The sequence below is a fragment of the Phalacrocorax carbo genome, chromosome 1, assembly GCF_963921805.1.
Source record: "Phalacrocorax carbo chromosome 1, bPhaCar2.1, whole genome shotgun sequence".
In the NCBI taxonomy this organism is placed as follows: Eukaryota; Metazoa; Chordata; class Aves; order Suliformes; family Phalacrocoracidae; genus Phalacrocorax; species Phalacrocorax carbo.
The window spans coordinates 7,890,165-7,906,101 of NC_087513.1; the positions used below are offsets into that span (position 1 = coordinate 7,890,165).

Here is a 15,937-nt window from a genome sequence, read left to right on the forward strand (position 1 = left end):
TGGAGGTTGAGAACAGGACCGCACCTGATCTCCTGTCTCACCTGAGACCTTCCGAGCTGCAAGATAACAGAGCAGAAGGAGCCACAAGAGCCTGTCAGTGCAGCCTTTGGTGCTGTTTTGGCACCTTTTTTGGTTAGAAGGGGTGAGTGGAAAGAGCCGTTTTGCACTGGGGTATGCAGTGATGCACCCACTGGCAGAATTTCTGAGTGGCAGAAATAATACAACGCAGCCCTTGAACACAATTTTGCTCTGATTTAATCTGTATTTCAAAAAATAGATTCTGAAATCAAAAGAATGTTTCAGAAAGCAAGGAAAAACATTGTGAAAGGCGAGAGGATCATTTCAGTGCATGTTGCTCCACCCTGCCCCAAGTGCAATCTAAGGAGCATCCAACCGCCTCCCCGACCTGGCAGCACCAAAAGGCACCTTTTCCCAGACCCACCAGACTCAAAGGATGACTACCTCATTTCACACAGCCTTGGACTGGTGGTGCAAGGCCAACAGGAGGCTGCTTTGCTGGCCCAGTGGCTCCCAACCCTGTCAGCCACACATTTCACTTGTGCCAGCGCTGCTCGGTAAGATACAATGCCACACCAGGTCATGTTTGAGGAACTCTACTAGCGATCATGTTCCAGCCCATCAATCCCATTTTTTTTTTTATGTGAGTGGTCGCTGCTTCCCGTTTATCCTGTTCCTTACACCGTTGATTCTGCTGGTACCAATATCCCCATCTTCATCAGCCGTACTAATGACTTCCCATGTAAGCTCATACTGAGGGCTTGCGTGAAACTCTGATTATTTCTTTTGCATAGAAAAGGTAGTTGGAAATATTAAAAAACATACCTTTGCATAAATTCTTGCATAAAATCTTACGTTAGTATAGCGTCATTCCAAAGGTATGTCATGTGAGAAGCTTTCAAAAAACAAGAATGAAGACGTCAAGAAAATCAAGGTGTTCTTTCAAGACCTTAATTCCTTGATTGTCTACGATAACCACAGCAAATCTCTGTTCTTCTAGGTTAGGTTTTCTTTGACGTACATCACCTGTTCAACCTCAGTGCAATTATTTTGTATTAGGATAAAATGATTTTGCGATGCAGCATTTGGCTGAGTTACCAACACAGAGGTCAACAAAGCACACAACTCTGCCTGCCTCCGATCAGAGAAGCTCATTCTCAGGCATGTGCTTTCCATCCTGCTCTTCAGAGGTTGTTCTACAGGTTAATTCTTTCCCCTTGCACAAGCCGTGCTCGGAAGTTCCAAATATCCTTCAAAACAAAAATGAGACAAAGGAAAATCCTTAAGCAGAAAGAGTGGCCAGGATTCCACTTTACAGAGATGGAAATAGATACAGCATTCCCAGCTTAGCTACTTACCCACAAAAACATACCGAAACACCTACTGAATATCCTTTCAAATCCTAAATGTTGAAAACTAAAATGCAGCCCTGACTAAGAGAGAGGTGCAACCTCCACCCCCGGGACGCGGGTTGCTTCCAGGTGCGACTCGGACTGCAGGATGCCCATGGTTCAATTCTGGAAGGCGGCAGGAGGAAGCATGAGCAGCACAGAGAACATGACCCTCACCTGCTTGTGCACACAGTCCCTCCCTTGTGCACCTTTGGGTGATCAAAAAAGCTCACCAACTGACCACACCTTGTATACTGCTTCCCGTGAACAAGTAGTATTCCTTGCGCAGCTGAAAACAGCAGGAAATAACGGATACGAATACAAGCCCTTAGCCAGAAATCAGGTGCTGGGCAGGCACTGCTGCAGACTAAAGCAGAGAAGACCACCGCTGTTTGCTTCATGCAGACTTGGTAAGTCTTGGGCAAGCTCCTACCTCAGTTTCCCTGTGTGAGAATTAATTAGTTCTTATCATTGTGAAGGTGAAATATAAGAGCTGGGCGCTCCTCTGGGAGCGAGCTCTGACTCCGGTTAAAAAATAGCTTAAAGCTACACGAAAACAGAGACTCGTCTGAGGCTTGTAGGGGCACAACCTCATTTCCACTCATGAGGAGAGAGCCTCACTACACCACTTCGGATTTCACTGTGTACCTAAATAACTCCAGGAATCAAAAGTCAAGCAAGCTGTAGCTTTACAGGCAGCATGTAAGATCAGCCTTGCAAAACACAGGTGGGCACCCCACCATATCCAGGTACGCTGTGGGGAAGAAACAAAACAGAGCAAAAACCCCAAGGGTGAAGAAGAAAGTCCTCTCCTCCAGAAAGCCCTAGTTATTACAATATCTGTAAAATATGTACATTTTGAAAGAAAAATGCTGCCTATTACATCTAGACTTTACTGCCTTGATACTGGCTGTGCACATGTTTGGGAACTGCTGCGGATTAAGAAATTTAGATCATTTCCAACCCAGTAACGAGGTTTATTTTTCTTTCAGTGGCTGGATCTCTGAAGAATTTAGATTTGCTTTCTATTTTACACAATGGTTTCAGTTATTCAGCAAGATTCTATTACCTTATTTTTTTTTTTTTTGAGGCAGATGTATATCACTGCTGACATATCTGCTGTAGCCTCAAGTCTAAACAATTGATGTGGAATTAAGTTTAACAACAACAACAAAAAAATCAAGTCTACTATTGCATCAGATGTGGCTACTTGCTTTAAAAGGAAATCCACCTGCCATTAGGAGGGGAAACTTTAAGATCTGTGGACAGATGAACTGTGGACGAGCACTGAGTTTACTGCACCTTCTTATCCTTGCAAATTCAGGGAAGAGATGACCACATCTTCCTATTTACATTGTTCAGTCCAAATATAACTGGAAAGAGCTCTGCTTCAGACACACTCCCCACAACAAACAGTGAACTGGGAGAGGCAGTGAAGGGCAAAGCTTGCACGGACTTCTCCCTACTCCTGCCTTGCCACGTTAGCCCTCCTCAGCGGGGCGAAGTTAGACCCCCTCGAATGGTGTGAGCAGCCTCTGAGCTGAGCCATCACGACAGAAGAGTCTGTGGCTCCTCCTCACTTATGCTACAGCATCAGTCGCATAACACAGTGCTGATCTAATCTCCACCAACTCAGCTGGCAGTGGAAGGGATCCAGGCATGCTCACAAAACCCGTTTTGATAAGCAGAGCTGGAGGAGGAACTTCTAAAGCTCAAGGGATGTGAAGAGGCTGCCCAGAGAGCAAGGTCTCTTCTCCAGCATAGCAAGAAACAGCTTTATGAGCAAACAGGCCCCCAAAAAGACTGCTGGTCACCCTCTGAACATCAGGTCTTTTATTCTGCCAAGCACCTCTGCTTGGCACAGCTTGATCTGCCAAACTGGGCATAGCAAAAAGCACAAAACTGTCACACGAGGGAGACTTAGGAAAGGGAACTGACCTGGATTGTAACAAAAGTCATACAGCCAAGTCTTACCCTGAGTTCCACGGAAGTCGTGTTGTATTTCTTGTGAACCATTTCTACCAATTCTTTCTCCAGGTGCTCTTGGGTCGTGTTCTTGACGTCAATGTAGTAGCACTCTGAGCTGGCGAAGTGACAGCTTATACTCTGCGTGAGGAAATCGGACATTGCTCACTACCACATCGATTATGAATGACCAGTGGAAAAAAAATCTCGTGCATCCCAGACCGTGGACACCCCACCCCTTCCTTACAGCTCATGTCAGCAAATTCCTTCCTCCATTCTAAGCACTCCCGCTCTCCTGAGAGTGTCCCCTTGGAGAAATATTCTTGCTGGAGAAAGTGTCTTGCTTGCTGAGATACTCTTCTTCCTTCCCTCCTCTCCTAAACACTCCCCCAGCATGAACTGTACTACTTGATCTCAGAATATCAGCAACTAGAGTGGGAATAGGGAAAGTCAGGGTTGGAGCAGACCTGTGTGTTCAGTACGGGCTCTTACTTTTTGCACCCAGACAGTCGCATCAACCCACTTATTTTGTAATTGGTACTTGCTTAAGCAGAGTCTAGAGGAAATAAACAGAAATGCCCCATCAGAAAAAGCTGCTCTGTCATTACATGAGCTCTGCTAGCTGCAAGGGCGATCATGCCAGACCTCAAAGGTTTTTCTGCAGGGCACTAAACAGGACTATTGCTCCACTAGCCAGGAAGGAGCCAGCAGAGGAGACTGTCAGTACCTGCTTTCGGGATTGCAGGAGGAAGGATTTCCACACACTAAACTGCTACTGGGGCTGAAAGAACGGGCCATATAGTAGTCGATGCAGGCAAAACAAAATAAAAACAGAGCAGCCTGTGTTACGGTGCCGTGAGGGGAAATAGCTGCACTGCTACTAGTGGCTACACTAGAGGCTACAGTTCCCTAACTGACTGGATGAATCCACTTCTGAGAGAGGATCAGGCCTCCAAAGGAGGGCACTCTTGCCTGTTTCAGTTAAATAATCATGATGCAAAACAAACAGATGATGGGTAATCAAATCTTTACTGGGAAAATGGGTCATGTTATCATACAAATAAATATTATTTATTGGACGATGGAGTATCCTGCTATCCAGAAATGAGATACCACAAAGGCAGGGGGAAGAAAGTTAGAGACACTCCTGATATTTGGGACAGCTGAAAGGGAAGTACAGCCAGCCAGGCTTCAAACATAGATTCAACACCTAATTTGTACTCCAGTTCTGTTTTTCTCAAGCAGCCCCACAGCAGGCTCTTCTCCCAAAAGACAGAGGTGTTTAAATTTTTAAAAAAGAGGTAAAAGTATATTAGGAAGCTAAAAACTCATTTAAAAGTTCACCCACCTATTCATGAGCTTGGCAAGTTGGGGGATATTTTGATTAGTTTTAAAAAATCAAAAATATCAAAAGCTATATCAAGAGGTGTTTCCCTACCTTCCGGAAACCTGATGTCTTGTTTACCCCAGAGCCATGAATGAGCAGGGGATGGAAGAACACCGTGTCTCCTTTCTCCATGACAAGGTGAACCTTGGGAGTCTTCTCATCCTCGTCAAGCAGCCCATGGAAAAGTTTGTTGGCTTGGCCCTAGGAAAAAAAAAGTGGAGTTGAAATCACTCAGCTAAAATTAGAGCAAGTGCCGATTCTCAGTGCGAGGGACAGCTACTGATCTGCTTTCCTACAAGCATCATCCCTCCACAGTGAGCTCTGCCCAGCCAAAATCTGGTCCCTTCATGCATGCCCTTCCCAAGGCCCCCGTGCAGCTCTACCTCCCACTTTGGATAGTCATGAGGCTTCAGAGGCTGCTTGTGCGTCCCTGGCTGCACAACCAGGCAGCCGTTGTCCTGGTCGGCCCTCTCCATGGCGGTCCAGGAGCACACGATGCGGTCTGCAGGCCGGAAGGGGAAATAGTGCAAGTCCTGATGCATGGGGTGGAGAAAAGTCTGTTTATCTGCAACACAGATTCGAAACCTTCAACTTCATCAAACGTGACACAGCCTTTCCCTTCCCGTTAAACTATTGCACTACTTGTAACATGTCCTAAGAAGCTGCTGCGTGGCACTGGAGAGACTTTGTGTACTCACTCAGTGCCTGCTCCAGCCCACCACTGACTTGGAAGCCAAATGGCTGAGCTTACGCCCCATCCCAAGACGGACCAAGGGCACAGTGGTGGCTCTCGGGTCAGCAATGGCACAGGGACATGGTGAATGCCAGGGGGCTGCTCTGCTGTGCAAACCCTCAGAAGACTCTGTTCGCTGGCCTTCACCACTACCGACCTCCTGACAAGTTTTCACCATTCACTTTGGCTGCTCTCCAGTTTCGTGAACTTTAACCAGCACAGTGTTGCACAAACCTTTCCCAGTACAGAGACTTTCAAACAGCTGTGCTGTCTGTAGTCACTTGATCTATCGCTGTGTTGCAAGCAGAATCAACCCTGTCCGTGATGCACCCAACGCATTTGTTCAGCCCTCTTTAAACAAAAAAAAAAAAACAACACACAAAACAACATAACAAAAACCAAAACAAAACTCAAGTTTATGGACTGCAGCCTCCCCAGTCTACCCAGCACTCTATTAGCCTTTGCCCTAGAGGCGTTTCTCCATGAAGTGTAATCATTCTGAAGATACTTCTTGTTACATGTTTTCCAACTATGGAAACAGAAGTGTATCGCCCACACCAAAACAGCCTTTCATAAATTATTTATATATTTATTTTGCCACTGATCAAAGAGATATAGTTAGGATGTTTCCACTTGCCTCATTTTTCATATTACCTAGACTTCAGGCAGCCTTGAAAACTCTCCTGAGATCTGCACCTCTCCTAAAGTACTCCTCAAAGATATTGAACAGAGACCTTGCAAATATGGAGCAGCTTCCCATTTCTTGTCTGTTATTGTTTCATTTTTACTTTAAAAGCGTATGGTCTCCCGTTGAATTTCCAAACCAAAATGACACAGCCTTCTGTGGAGTATTTAAGATGACAAGTGGAGATGACTTGAACAAACTCAGTATTTTAATAACTTGATGTGCTATGGATCTGCTCAGAAGCCACACAACTGAGAATAAGAAATATAGCTCTGGTCTCGACTTCACTACACTGAAACAGCTTATGCAGAGTCAAAGCTACTACGAAAAACTGTAATATGGTTAGTCTGGTTCTCTTCCTCTCTCCCTGCCCATCTGCCCTGTATGAATGATGATCTCAATTTCCAGCAGCAGGAACCAAAGCCAGGCTTCAAAATCCTTCTTTTCGCACCTATTCAAGTATCTTTGTAACAAAGTGCTGAGTGTGCAACAACTGTCAGTGAGGTCAGGAGACTACAAACTCCAAGCAAAGGATTTCTGTACTTATCGCCTTTTACTGATGTCCACAGAAGCACTAGTTTTCAACACCTTTGAAAGGCTGAGCTTGAAAAGCACATGATGTTTTAAACCCTGGGCCTTTATGCAAGTGCAGCTGCAGAAATAGGGAGCTCGCTTGCCCACTCTGAACACGAGTGGTAAAGCCAAGACAACCACCACCTTTAGCGAACAAACATCCACTGAACATTGAAAGACAAGAAATGTTATCTCATTAAGCCAAGATTAAAAGAAAACAAACTATTACCAAAGCGGCCTCATAAATTTTCAAAGTTATTTGGTTTTGATTTGTCTCATTCTTTTCAAACAGCTTTTCTAAAACACTAAGTTCCATTTTGGCCAGATAGACAGCGCAGACACAACATTTTCTCTATTTTCCTCTTATCCAAGTTTTCCTTACCAGAATCTGGAAGTTTATTTATTAGCATAGTGTGCATTGCCATGATGTTTGGCCCTGTGAAGCACTCAACGTATTTGAGGACCTATGGGGAATAAAATATTAGAAAAAAATATTAGAACATGAAAGACAAGAGGAAAGATTGCTGTGGAGGCACTGGGACCTGGATGTTTGGCTGAGGACTAGGGTGAAGGAGGATGGAGGGATGCAGGACAGCAGGCAGGGTCCAGCATGGCACACAAACGGGCATGGTGGTAGGAGGCCAAGACAGAAGATGGTGCAGCACCCTGCTGGGTGGGGCTGAAAACATGGGAAGGGTCGTACTTCCACAAAGCTCTGGCTGTCTGCCACAGCATGAATATTGGCTACAAAGCTGGACCCGCCCAGAGAGAAGATGCTTTGCCTGGATAAAAGACATTCAGAAAATGCTGCTGATCTATCCTACTAGCCTGGCACGATTTGGGCTAGTTGCATTCCTGACTGGCTCCGCACCACAGGAGTAGAGGAGCACTGCTTTAAGTCTTCTGCCCTAGCCACCATCCATCCTGTGTTTGTGCAGAGCACTCTTAAAATTGGCTTGATATTCCTTCCTCGCATATGTACTTATGGGAGTGACATAGAGGGGTCTGAGGGACAAAGGATATAGCTGCAGCAGAACAAAAAAAAGCTTCTTTGCATAGCCATTAAAACACAGATACATTCATATAGGCTCTTCCACCACCACCACCCCTTTTTGTTTATTTACTTACTTATTTATTTATTTTACCTCTGGCAGAGTACAGTATCTGAACAACTCTTTGTCCTCCTGAAAGTCCTGCACTTTATTAACTACTCTTTCAGATTGACCATACTGGGATCTCAGGGTCTCGTCTTTCATAATCATAGCTCCTGGTGGATTCACCTCTTTTTTACAGATCCTGATGAACTCCTTCCTACAAAGCAGAGGGACCATCTGTGTTAGGAGAGTCCAGCTTCCTCCAGCTTGCCAGAGCTCCCTCGCAATGCTGCTGCACACAAGACCCCCCCAGCACCTTAGGCAAGTGCCCTGTACCTGAAGCGCTCAATGTCTTCATCAGAAACAAGCTTCTTAATGAGCAGATACCCATTATCTTCGTAGAACTGCCTTTGCTCTGTGGTGAGGACATTGTTGTCCAGGGTACAGCTGAGACACAGCGGAGAAACAAATTAGTTGGGCCAGGCTGAACAACGAGAGCAGCATTGGCAAGACCCGGCAGGAGGACGGTGCCGTGCTGGGCATCGGCAGCTGCTGGGGAGAATCAGTGAGAACCCCTCCCCACTCGCATGTCCACCTCGGCTCTGCAGGGGTGCAGTGTTTCCCATGCCCCAGCAGCGCCAGCACGGTGTGTCCGTGGCCGTGCAGCATCTCTGCCCACAGCCACCCACTGCTTCTGTGACAGAATTCAAAGCATCCCCCTTGTGCCCTCCCAAAGTGGAGAAGCAAGCAGGAAAGCTGGGATCGGTCTGCAGCAGCTTTACTCTCAACAGAGATACTGAAGCACAGGAGAATAATCTCTGCAATCAGATTATCCACTCAGTCATTTTCAAGATGCATGGTTAAGCTTTTCTATTAAACTACAGTTAAACAAAGAAGAATATACCCTTGCAAAATCAAAGGCTACACAATGTCTGGCGATCAAGACGCGTGCTAGGGTGAAAAAAGAATTGAGTTCTGCAGGTTATTTTTTTTTCATCTCTACAAAGGAAGATGGAGCTTACCGAAACCTCAGTGGCTGAGGAACAGCACTAACTTGGGCTGAAGTAGGAATGCTTGTCTGGGATGGAAATTAAGGAATACACACTCAAGCACAATAGAGTATAACAACTTCCATACACATGCCTCCTGAATCCTACAATGCAGTTCATCTTAAAGCTAAGGGCTGTGCTGGACATTCAGTCCATGTTCTTGTTTATTTTGCTTCCAAAAGTATCTTTTCCACCTTTGGAGTAGCACATCTGGCAGAGAAATATAAAATAACAGCACAGTATGGTCTCGTCCATGCATATAGAAAAGTCAGTACAAAATGCCTGAGATTCCAGAATAATCCGCAGGCCTCAACTCATCTCCCAGAACATCAAGACACTCAATAAGATGTTCAGTGGAGATGTTTACTTGCCCTATTTCCCCTCCTATGCTCCAGAGAGCAGCCAAACATACCCAAACCCTGTGCTGACCCCTGGAGATGCTTCTCCCACCTCTCCCCTCCTAACATTGGTGCACCAAATTCAGAGCCAGAAGTCATATGGGGTGAACCTGGGACATCCCATTCCCATGTGGTGGTGCAAACCCTCACCTTCTCTCCAGTCCCTCCCAAACTTAATAGGGAGAGCATGAAGAGAGGAGAGCTATGGGTTTGTCCTCCACCTCAACTCATTTCAACAGGTTTAAATAAACACAGCTGTGTTCTCCTATGCAGAGAGAGGCATCCTTATCCACAGAGCAACCAAACCCCACTTGCCTCCCAAGAACTTTGAGCCTGGTATTGAAGCATCACCTAGGGGCAAGGACAAAAGCAAGAACGATTTCGTGCATATCTCTGGGTCTGCACATGCATGTTTGGAGACCCTCATGCTTCAGGGTCTTATGTAACCAAAGACTTTCCTCTACTGCTCACCACTACCCTTTAAATGTGCCATAAAAGAATGTGTGCTTCTGGAATAAGACATACGCTTCATTGCAACCAGTGCATCTATGGTCCCTACACCAGGAAGCTTAAATGTTACCTGGTGGGAGAAGAAACATGGCACATGGACAGGGGTGTAGCAAAAATTATGAGCTAAAGGGAGGAAAAGGTGCTGAGAACTGAATGGGAGAGAGTGGGAAGGAAGAGGACATGGGGAGACCAGGTGGAAACGACCACAGCAGGTCTCAGGGCAAGAATTTCCACGACTGAGGGCACTACTGCTCCACACACCACATTTCAGGTCCATTTTCAGTGAAAATGGGACCCCTGGCCATTCAGGCTCCTAAATGTCCAGAGGCAGCTGACGGAGACACAGGTGCTGGTTGAACCCCAGTTGTGGTGCCCTCCTCAGCACACCTCCACCTCCCACAAAGTGGGGACAGCAGACAAGTCCACCAAGTGCTGCACCCCGTTTGAACACCTTCCTCCTGGGCTTTGCAGCACCTCTTCCTCTCACTGGTTTTGCTCTTGCCACTTTGCAATGCTGAAAGGACAAATTTGGGTTGCTTGGACAACAGAAAACATGAAGCAGCCAGGCTGGGAAGGCACTGCCACCTCCAGCTGCTCATTTTGGTGAGGATGTGGAGTATTTAAACCTTTCCCTTCCCCTCACACACCCCCTTTTGGGAATAATGTATTCACAGACATGTTGGCCAACTGCGTAGGCAAAAGAATGCTCCTGCACAGACTGAAGCAGGCACAGCGAGGCTCAAGATCCCCAGGAGCTTTTCCAGAGCATCTCCCTGCAGAGTGTCAAGGGATGGTGCAAACTCCTGTGTATCTAAGACAAGCACAATAAACTTGTGTAGTTCTCCTAGAAACAATCTCACAGACACCTGGTGAGGTGGTCCTGGCCTGACAGCCACTGCTCTGCCAGCACCATCAGGGTTTGACCCAAATCACCCAAGTGGAGCAGTTGCTTTCCGAATGTCCCGTTTGCCTGCATTTTGAGGAAGCCTTCACTTCTACAGTTGGTGTGCTCATTTTTTTCCAGCGGCCCAAACCAGGCAGCACCTGAGGTGACTTCACAGCTGTAGGAATTGAGGTCTTCTACAGGCACTCGTGAATGTGGCTTTTACTCAGCTGTCTTCTGTGAGGAGGTAAGTGCTGGTGTTACCACTGCAGCGCTCCCCTCTGGCTCCTACACCAAGCTCCTGAGAAAAATGGGCCACATTTCACCTTCTGATGCTTCCTCTCCTTCCTGAGGCCATGTGGAAGGACTCTGTGAAGGCCAAGTTTTCACACTGTTCTGTAGAAATAACTCGTCTTCCAACAAACCAGGACAACCAACATACACTGATCTCTAATATACAGATCCCTAGAAGCAACTACAGGAGGACAATATGTATGTACAAGATAATATTAAACTTTCTATTATGCTGGTTTAATTTTAAATAAACAGAGAGGATCTCTTCTCCAGGCTGCGAAGGCCGGAGCCTGGGGTGAGCTGGCAGAAGGCAGCTAACCCCTGCTGCAGGGCTCACTAAGCAGAGAGCAGTGGGTGCACGTATCTGTACCCCAGCAGGGCAGTGCAGAGACCCCGCCAGCTTCAGGTGCTTCTTACATTTTATGTCTCTGTCGAGACATTTCTATTTGGACATTTCTCCCTTCATAAAAGGAGAGGCATTTTCCAGAAGGAAAATTGACTGTCCTACCCAATTCACTAAGCCAGAGATTACAACAAAACCTCTGCACTGAGGTAACGTATCTCAAATAAATCAGTTCTTACTAAATTCTGTCATTTATCCACACACCTTTCTTGTTCCTGCCCAATTTAGTCATACTTTTGTCCAATGCTCTCTGCAGCAGTAGCTGCATTTAAAAACAAAACAGCTTATGCAGTGCCTCTCCTTAGAACCAGGGAGCTTTTCCTAGCATTTATTTCCAATTTTGTGTTCCTACTTGCACCTTTGTCTCATGGCAGTCTGAGTCAACTGCTATCCATCTATCTTCATATTTTTAATATATTTGCTGTGTACATGCTGTTCGATCACACCCTCTTTGCCAATTTATTCTAATTCAGAAGTAACTTGTCAGCATTCAGCTCTCACCAAGAATCAGCAGCATTTACTTTTTTTTTTTTTTCAAAAAAAGAAGCAAGATTTATGGCACCAGCTTTAAAAAATACCGTCAGCAGGCAGTCTTCATTTAACTTTTAGAAACGTGGGACAGACCAACATGAAACTTCTTTCTGCCCCAGTTTCCTTTCTCTGATCCATTGTAAAGCTGACAGCCTCCAACTTTTCCACCTCTTTTCCCACTCACAAACCAAACCTCCATATTTTTCCTGCTGTTAGACTACCAGGCAAGTCTGCACCTCTCCACAAAGTCTGACCACTCGCTGTGCAATTGCCAAGCCTTTCTGAGTTTATCTCCCTCAAACCCATGTATCTCTAAGGAGGAAAATTTGCCACAGGTAACCCCGCTGTTGAGTGCTGGGGAGACGTGCCGGCGGGGCTGCCAAGAGGCCGCTGGCCCATCAGACGTGCATCCCGTCACCTGACAGGTTGTGGGGCTGAAGCTCAGGGGGGAAGCACCAGGCAGCAAGAGGCCTTCGGGGCAGGACGGCTGCTGACCCCAAAGCACCAGTCAGGGCTGCCAGGGGAAGCGCTGCCCTGGTGCATCCCCACTCGCCAAGGGGCTGCATGGGGCACGGCCCCCCCACACGTTACCACCCCGTAACCAGGGCACAGGGCTGGGACGTTGCCCCCGTGTCCTTCCTGGGCAGGGTGCCCTTGTGGGGCTAACGCCACCGAACCCCTCCTCGGCGCCCACGCGTGCACAAGCACGCAGGGTGCGGGGAGCGACGTGCAAAGCTCGCTGGGGCGGAGGAAGCAGAGCCCTGACCCCAACGGCGCCAACGTCCGCTCCCCGCACGCTCCCACCCCACATCGGAAAGGATACAGGAGCAGGGGCTGATCCCAGCTGCGGGGAGAGGTGCCGGAGGATGGCGTCCAGCCGAGCCGCTGGCCCCGACCGCTTCCCGAGCTGCTCCATCATGCCCAGGGCAGCCGGAGCGCTCGGTCCCCGGCCTCGCCCTGTGAACACAGGCAGGGAGGAGCAGGGCCCCGTGGAGCCCGCAGCCTTTGCCTCGGCCGCACATGCGCCAGCAGCCGTGCATGCTCAGAAAGGCCGCAGAAACCCTGCCGGGAACCGAGGGCTGGCAGGGTTTGCACATGGGAGGGCCTGGTGGCGGCTGGAATGTACGTGGGGAAAGCTCAGTGCGCGCTTCTGCACGTCCCCCGCCTTCCCGGATTTTTCTCCTTCTCTGCCAGCAGTTACTGAGCTGCAAGGATTTCATCAGCTCTGTGCAGAGCGCCACGCTTGGCGCTCGGGCACAGCCCATGGCTGATGCCAGTTATTTTCTTTATCTCCTGTCTCTAAGGAGACTGTCAGAGCTTGCCTCATCCCTCCATGAACCAGTTCGGAGAGATTTTTACCGCCCCACTGTCACCCGGGCAGGAAACACACTCTGCCACAAGTACCTCATTTGCACTGATAGAGATCTGGGTTGTCTGGAGGCTGCATCAAATCCACACCCGAGGCTGGGTGTTGTGCTGGGTGGCCTTTCCATCCAGCCTTCTGGGGCAGCTCCGGTGTGTTTGAGTAAGAGAAGAGGGGAAAGAGCAAAAGGAGCAGTGCAGCACCTGGGGAGGGAGGGAGGGAGGGAGGGAAAAAAAAGGCCAGAGGGAAAAACCTGGGGTAGGGAGAAGGAGAAGCAGCATAAAAAATTGGACAGCTGCAAACAGAAGTTGCAAAAAATAAGCTGCAGAGGCTTAGTATTCCTCTGAGGCTGGGACACACTTAGAAGCAGCATATTCAATATATACTGTCCTTAGCACGCTCTCATCTGCCTTAATTAACACTGTGAGTGCATCAACTGACACATTTGAGGAGACGAATATTAAGGGACTGAAACCAGCCCTGTAACTAAGACCTGCAGCACAGTTCAGAAGACAATTTTTGCCATCTTTGTACATGTCCCCTGCTGCCGCCGCACTGCAGAGTGGACTTCGGGCCCCCTGTGCAAGGCTCAGACTGGCTTGTGCCACCGGTGTGGCAGTCAGTTCATCCATCAAGCCCTACGCTGTGACACGGGCGCTGCTGGAAGGTGGGGTGTCTCCTGCTGGAATTTGCTGTCCTTCATCTTTCCCCTTTCCCTGGGCCAGGGGGACTCTGACCAGGATGGAGAAAAGCGCTGCAGGGAGGTGGGGACAGAAGCAAGAGCTCTGAGGAGGATGAAGCTGGGAGGAAGGCAGCGTGCTGCCTGCTCCAGGTCCACCCATGCAGGCTGCTCTCCCACTTACTCTCCCAGGAGACAGAGAAGTTGGACATCTGGATGAGAGAGCAGGAATTGTAGAGAGGAGCTGTGAACTGAGGGCAGCAAACCCAGTAACAAATACACTGTAATAATATATGCTGGATAGCAGCATCAGGACTGGAAGGAAATTTTGCTAAGAATTTGTATTATTTTGCCAACCCAATTTATGCAAATAGATCTTCACATCTGCCCAGTTTTTTCATAAAGCCCTTCTGGACGAGCAGTCCAGCCACGCCCTGCTTGAAGATGCAAAGATACATCTTCAAGATTAAATTCCCCAGCGAGGACTTCCCATCAGGAATAAGTTCCCTGGTTGCTCCAGGCAGTCTCAGGATGACAGGATGTGCACCAAAACTCTGCATCACAGCTACTTTGTGAAGCTTAACTCCAATTTGCAACAGGTTAAGCTGCAATCCAAGGTGACGTGTTAATGGATCAAAACCTCAGCTGTCAATATACTAAGCTTCATGTTAGTGCTACAGAAAAACAGAAGCCAAGGCATGGCTAGGAAGTGCTTCTGAACTTAACCTGTATCCTAAAAGATGATTCCCTTTACAACTCAGTGGCAAAACTCCCAGTGATTTAAGTAAAGGTGTACCAGAGCAGGTTTTACGTACTCCATTTGTGGCAGCTGCCTGGACTGGGGTGCATTCCTGTTTGTGGTTCTCACGTCAGTGGCTCGATGCAGTTAGTCACTCCCTTCGGAGGCTACAATAAAACATAGGCTGTTCACAAAAATGGGACAAACAAGATAAGGAACCCAAAAAACCCCTCTCATATAACAAAACTATTTGGTGTAGTCAGAGGCAAGCGTACAGGCACCAGGAAGGGACAGCTAGCAGCAGCAGTGACAGCACCCAGCACTTCATTGTCAACAAAATCAGACCTTTGACTCTTGAACTATAGGAAAATTCTTACTCATAGGTAAAAGGAAAGTTAATACAAGTCCCTCAAATCAAATTCAAGGGAGGAGGAAGGGAAAGAAAAAAAAAAGCCAACTAGAGTAACAGTTTTATTCCTGAAGTCCTAATTATAACTGCACTGAATGGCCTATTTATAATTCAGCAATATGCTGCAATTGCCTTCACAATCCAGACTGAAACAGGAACCTCAATAAATCTTCATGGTTCAAAATTCAGGCAAGAGTCCCACTGAAAAGATAAAGTGGAACAATACTACACGTGCCAATTCTGACACGGACCTGTTTGCAGTGTAGGTATTTCTTCCATGGTATGTGTTTGACAAAAAACCACCCCACGAATATGTCGTCAGTAATTGTGCTTTACTGATTTACAAAGTTGAGAACTAAGATGCTTTTATACATACACAATACACATTTACATACACGTATATGCATTTTTAAACAAGAGGAGCATCAAAAAACTAATCTCTGTGCACCAAATACAATTATTCCTTTTTACTTACTGCTTCTCTGGTAGTTTTGATAATACCCAGTGATACTGACTTGTGAAGGAATTCCCGTGTCGCCGGACCACCCTGTTATATCGCACCCCAAAGCGATTCAGGATACCTCCCCCACCCCGGCACAAAGGAGCCTTGCTTTTACGCTATAACCCTTACGCTATTACAGTCCACGGTCAAACTTTAATACAGCAAAGACCGACCTCGGGTGCTGCTGGCACCGCTCTGGGCTGCAGCGCTGGGAACCACGCAGTGACATCGATGGCATGACTGCTGGTTGTGGTGGAGCCATGATCTCTAGAAACAGCAAAAGTGTGTGGACACACAAGAAAAACCCCGTCCTTTGCATCTTACTCGATTT

At 47.4% G+C, this 15,937-nt stretch overlaps 1 protein-coding gene across 1 annotated transcript; it reads right to left on the reverse strand.

Annotated features, from left to right (window-relative positions):
- Window positions 1–232: 232 nt before the first annotated feature.
- Window positions 233–12,950, reverse strand: PHYH (phytanoyl-CoA 2-hydroxylase). Its single transcript, XM_064443305.1, has 9 exons — window positions 12,738–12,950; window positions 8,869–8,924; window positions 8,183–8,293; window positions 7,898–8,063; window positions 7,135–7,216; window positions 5,145–5,326; window positions 4,813–4,962; window positions 3,384–3,515; window positions 233–1,268 (listed from the first exon to the last, which is right to left on the reverse strand). Exons 1-9 carry the CDS (start codon window positions 12,831–12,833, stop codon window positions 1,215–1,217), a joined length of 1,029 nt encoding a protein of 342 aa, XP_064299375.1. The 5' UTR covers window positions 12,834–12,950; the 3' UTR covers window positions 233–1,214.
- Window positions 12,951–15,937: the final 2,987 nt, after the last annotated feature.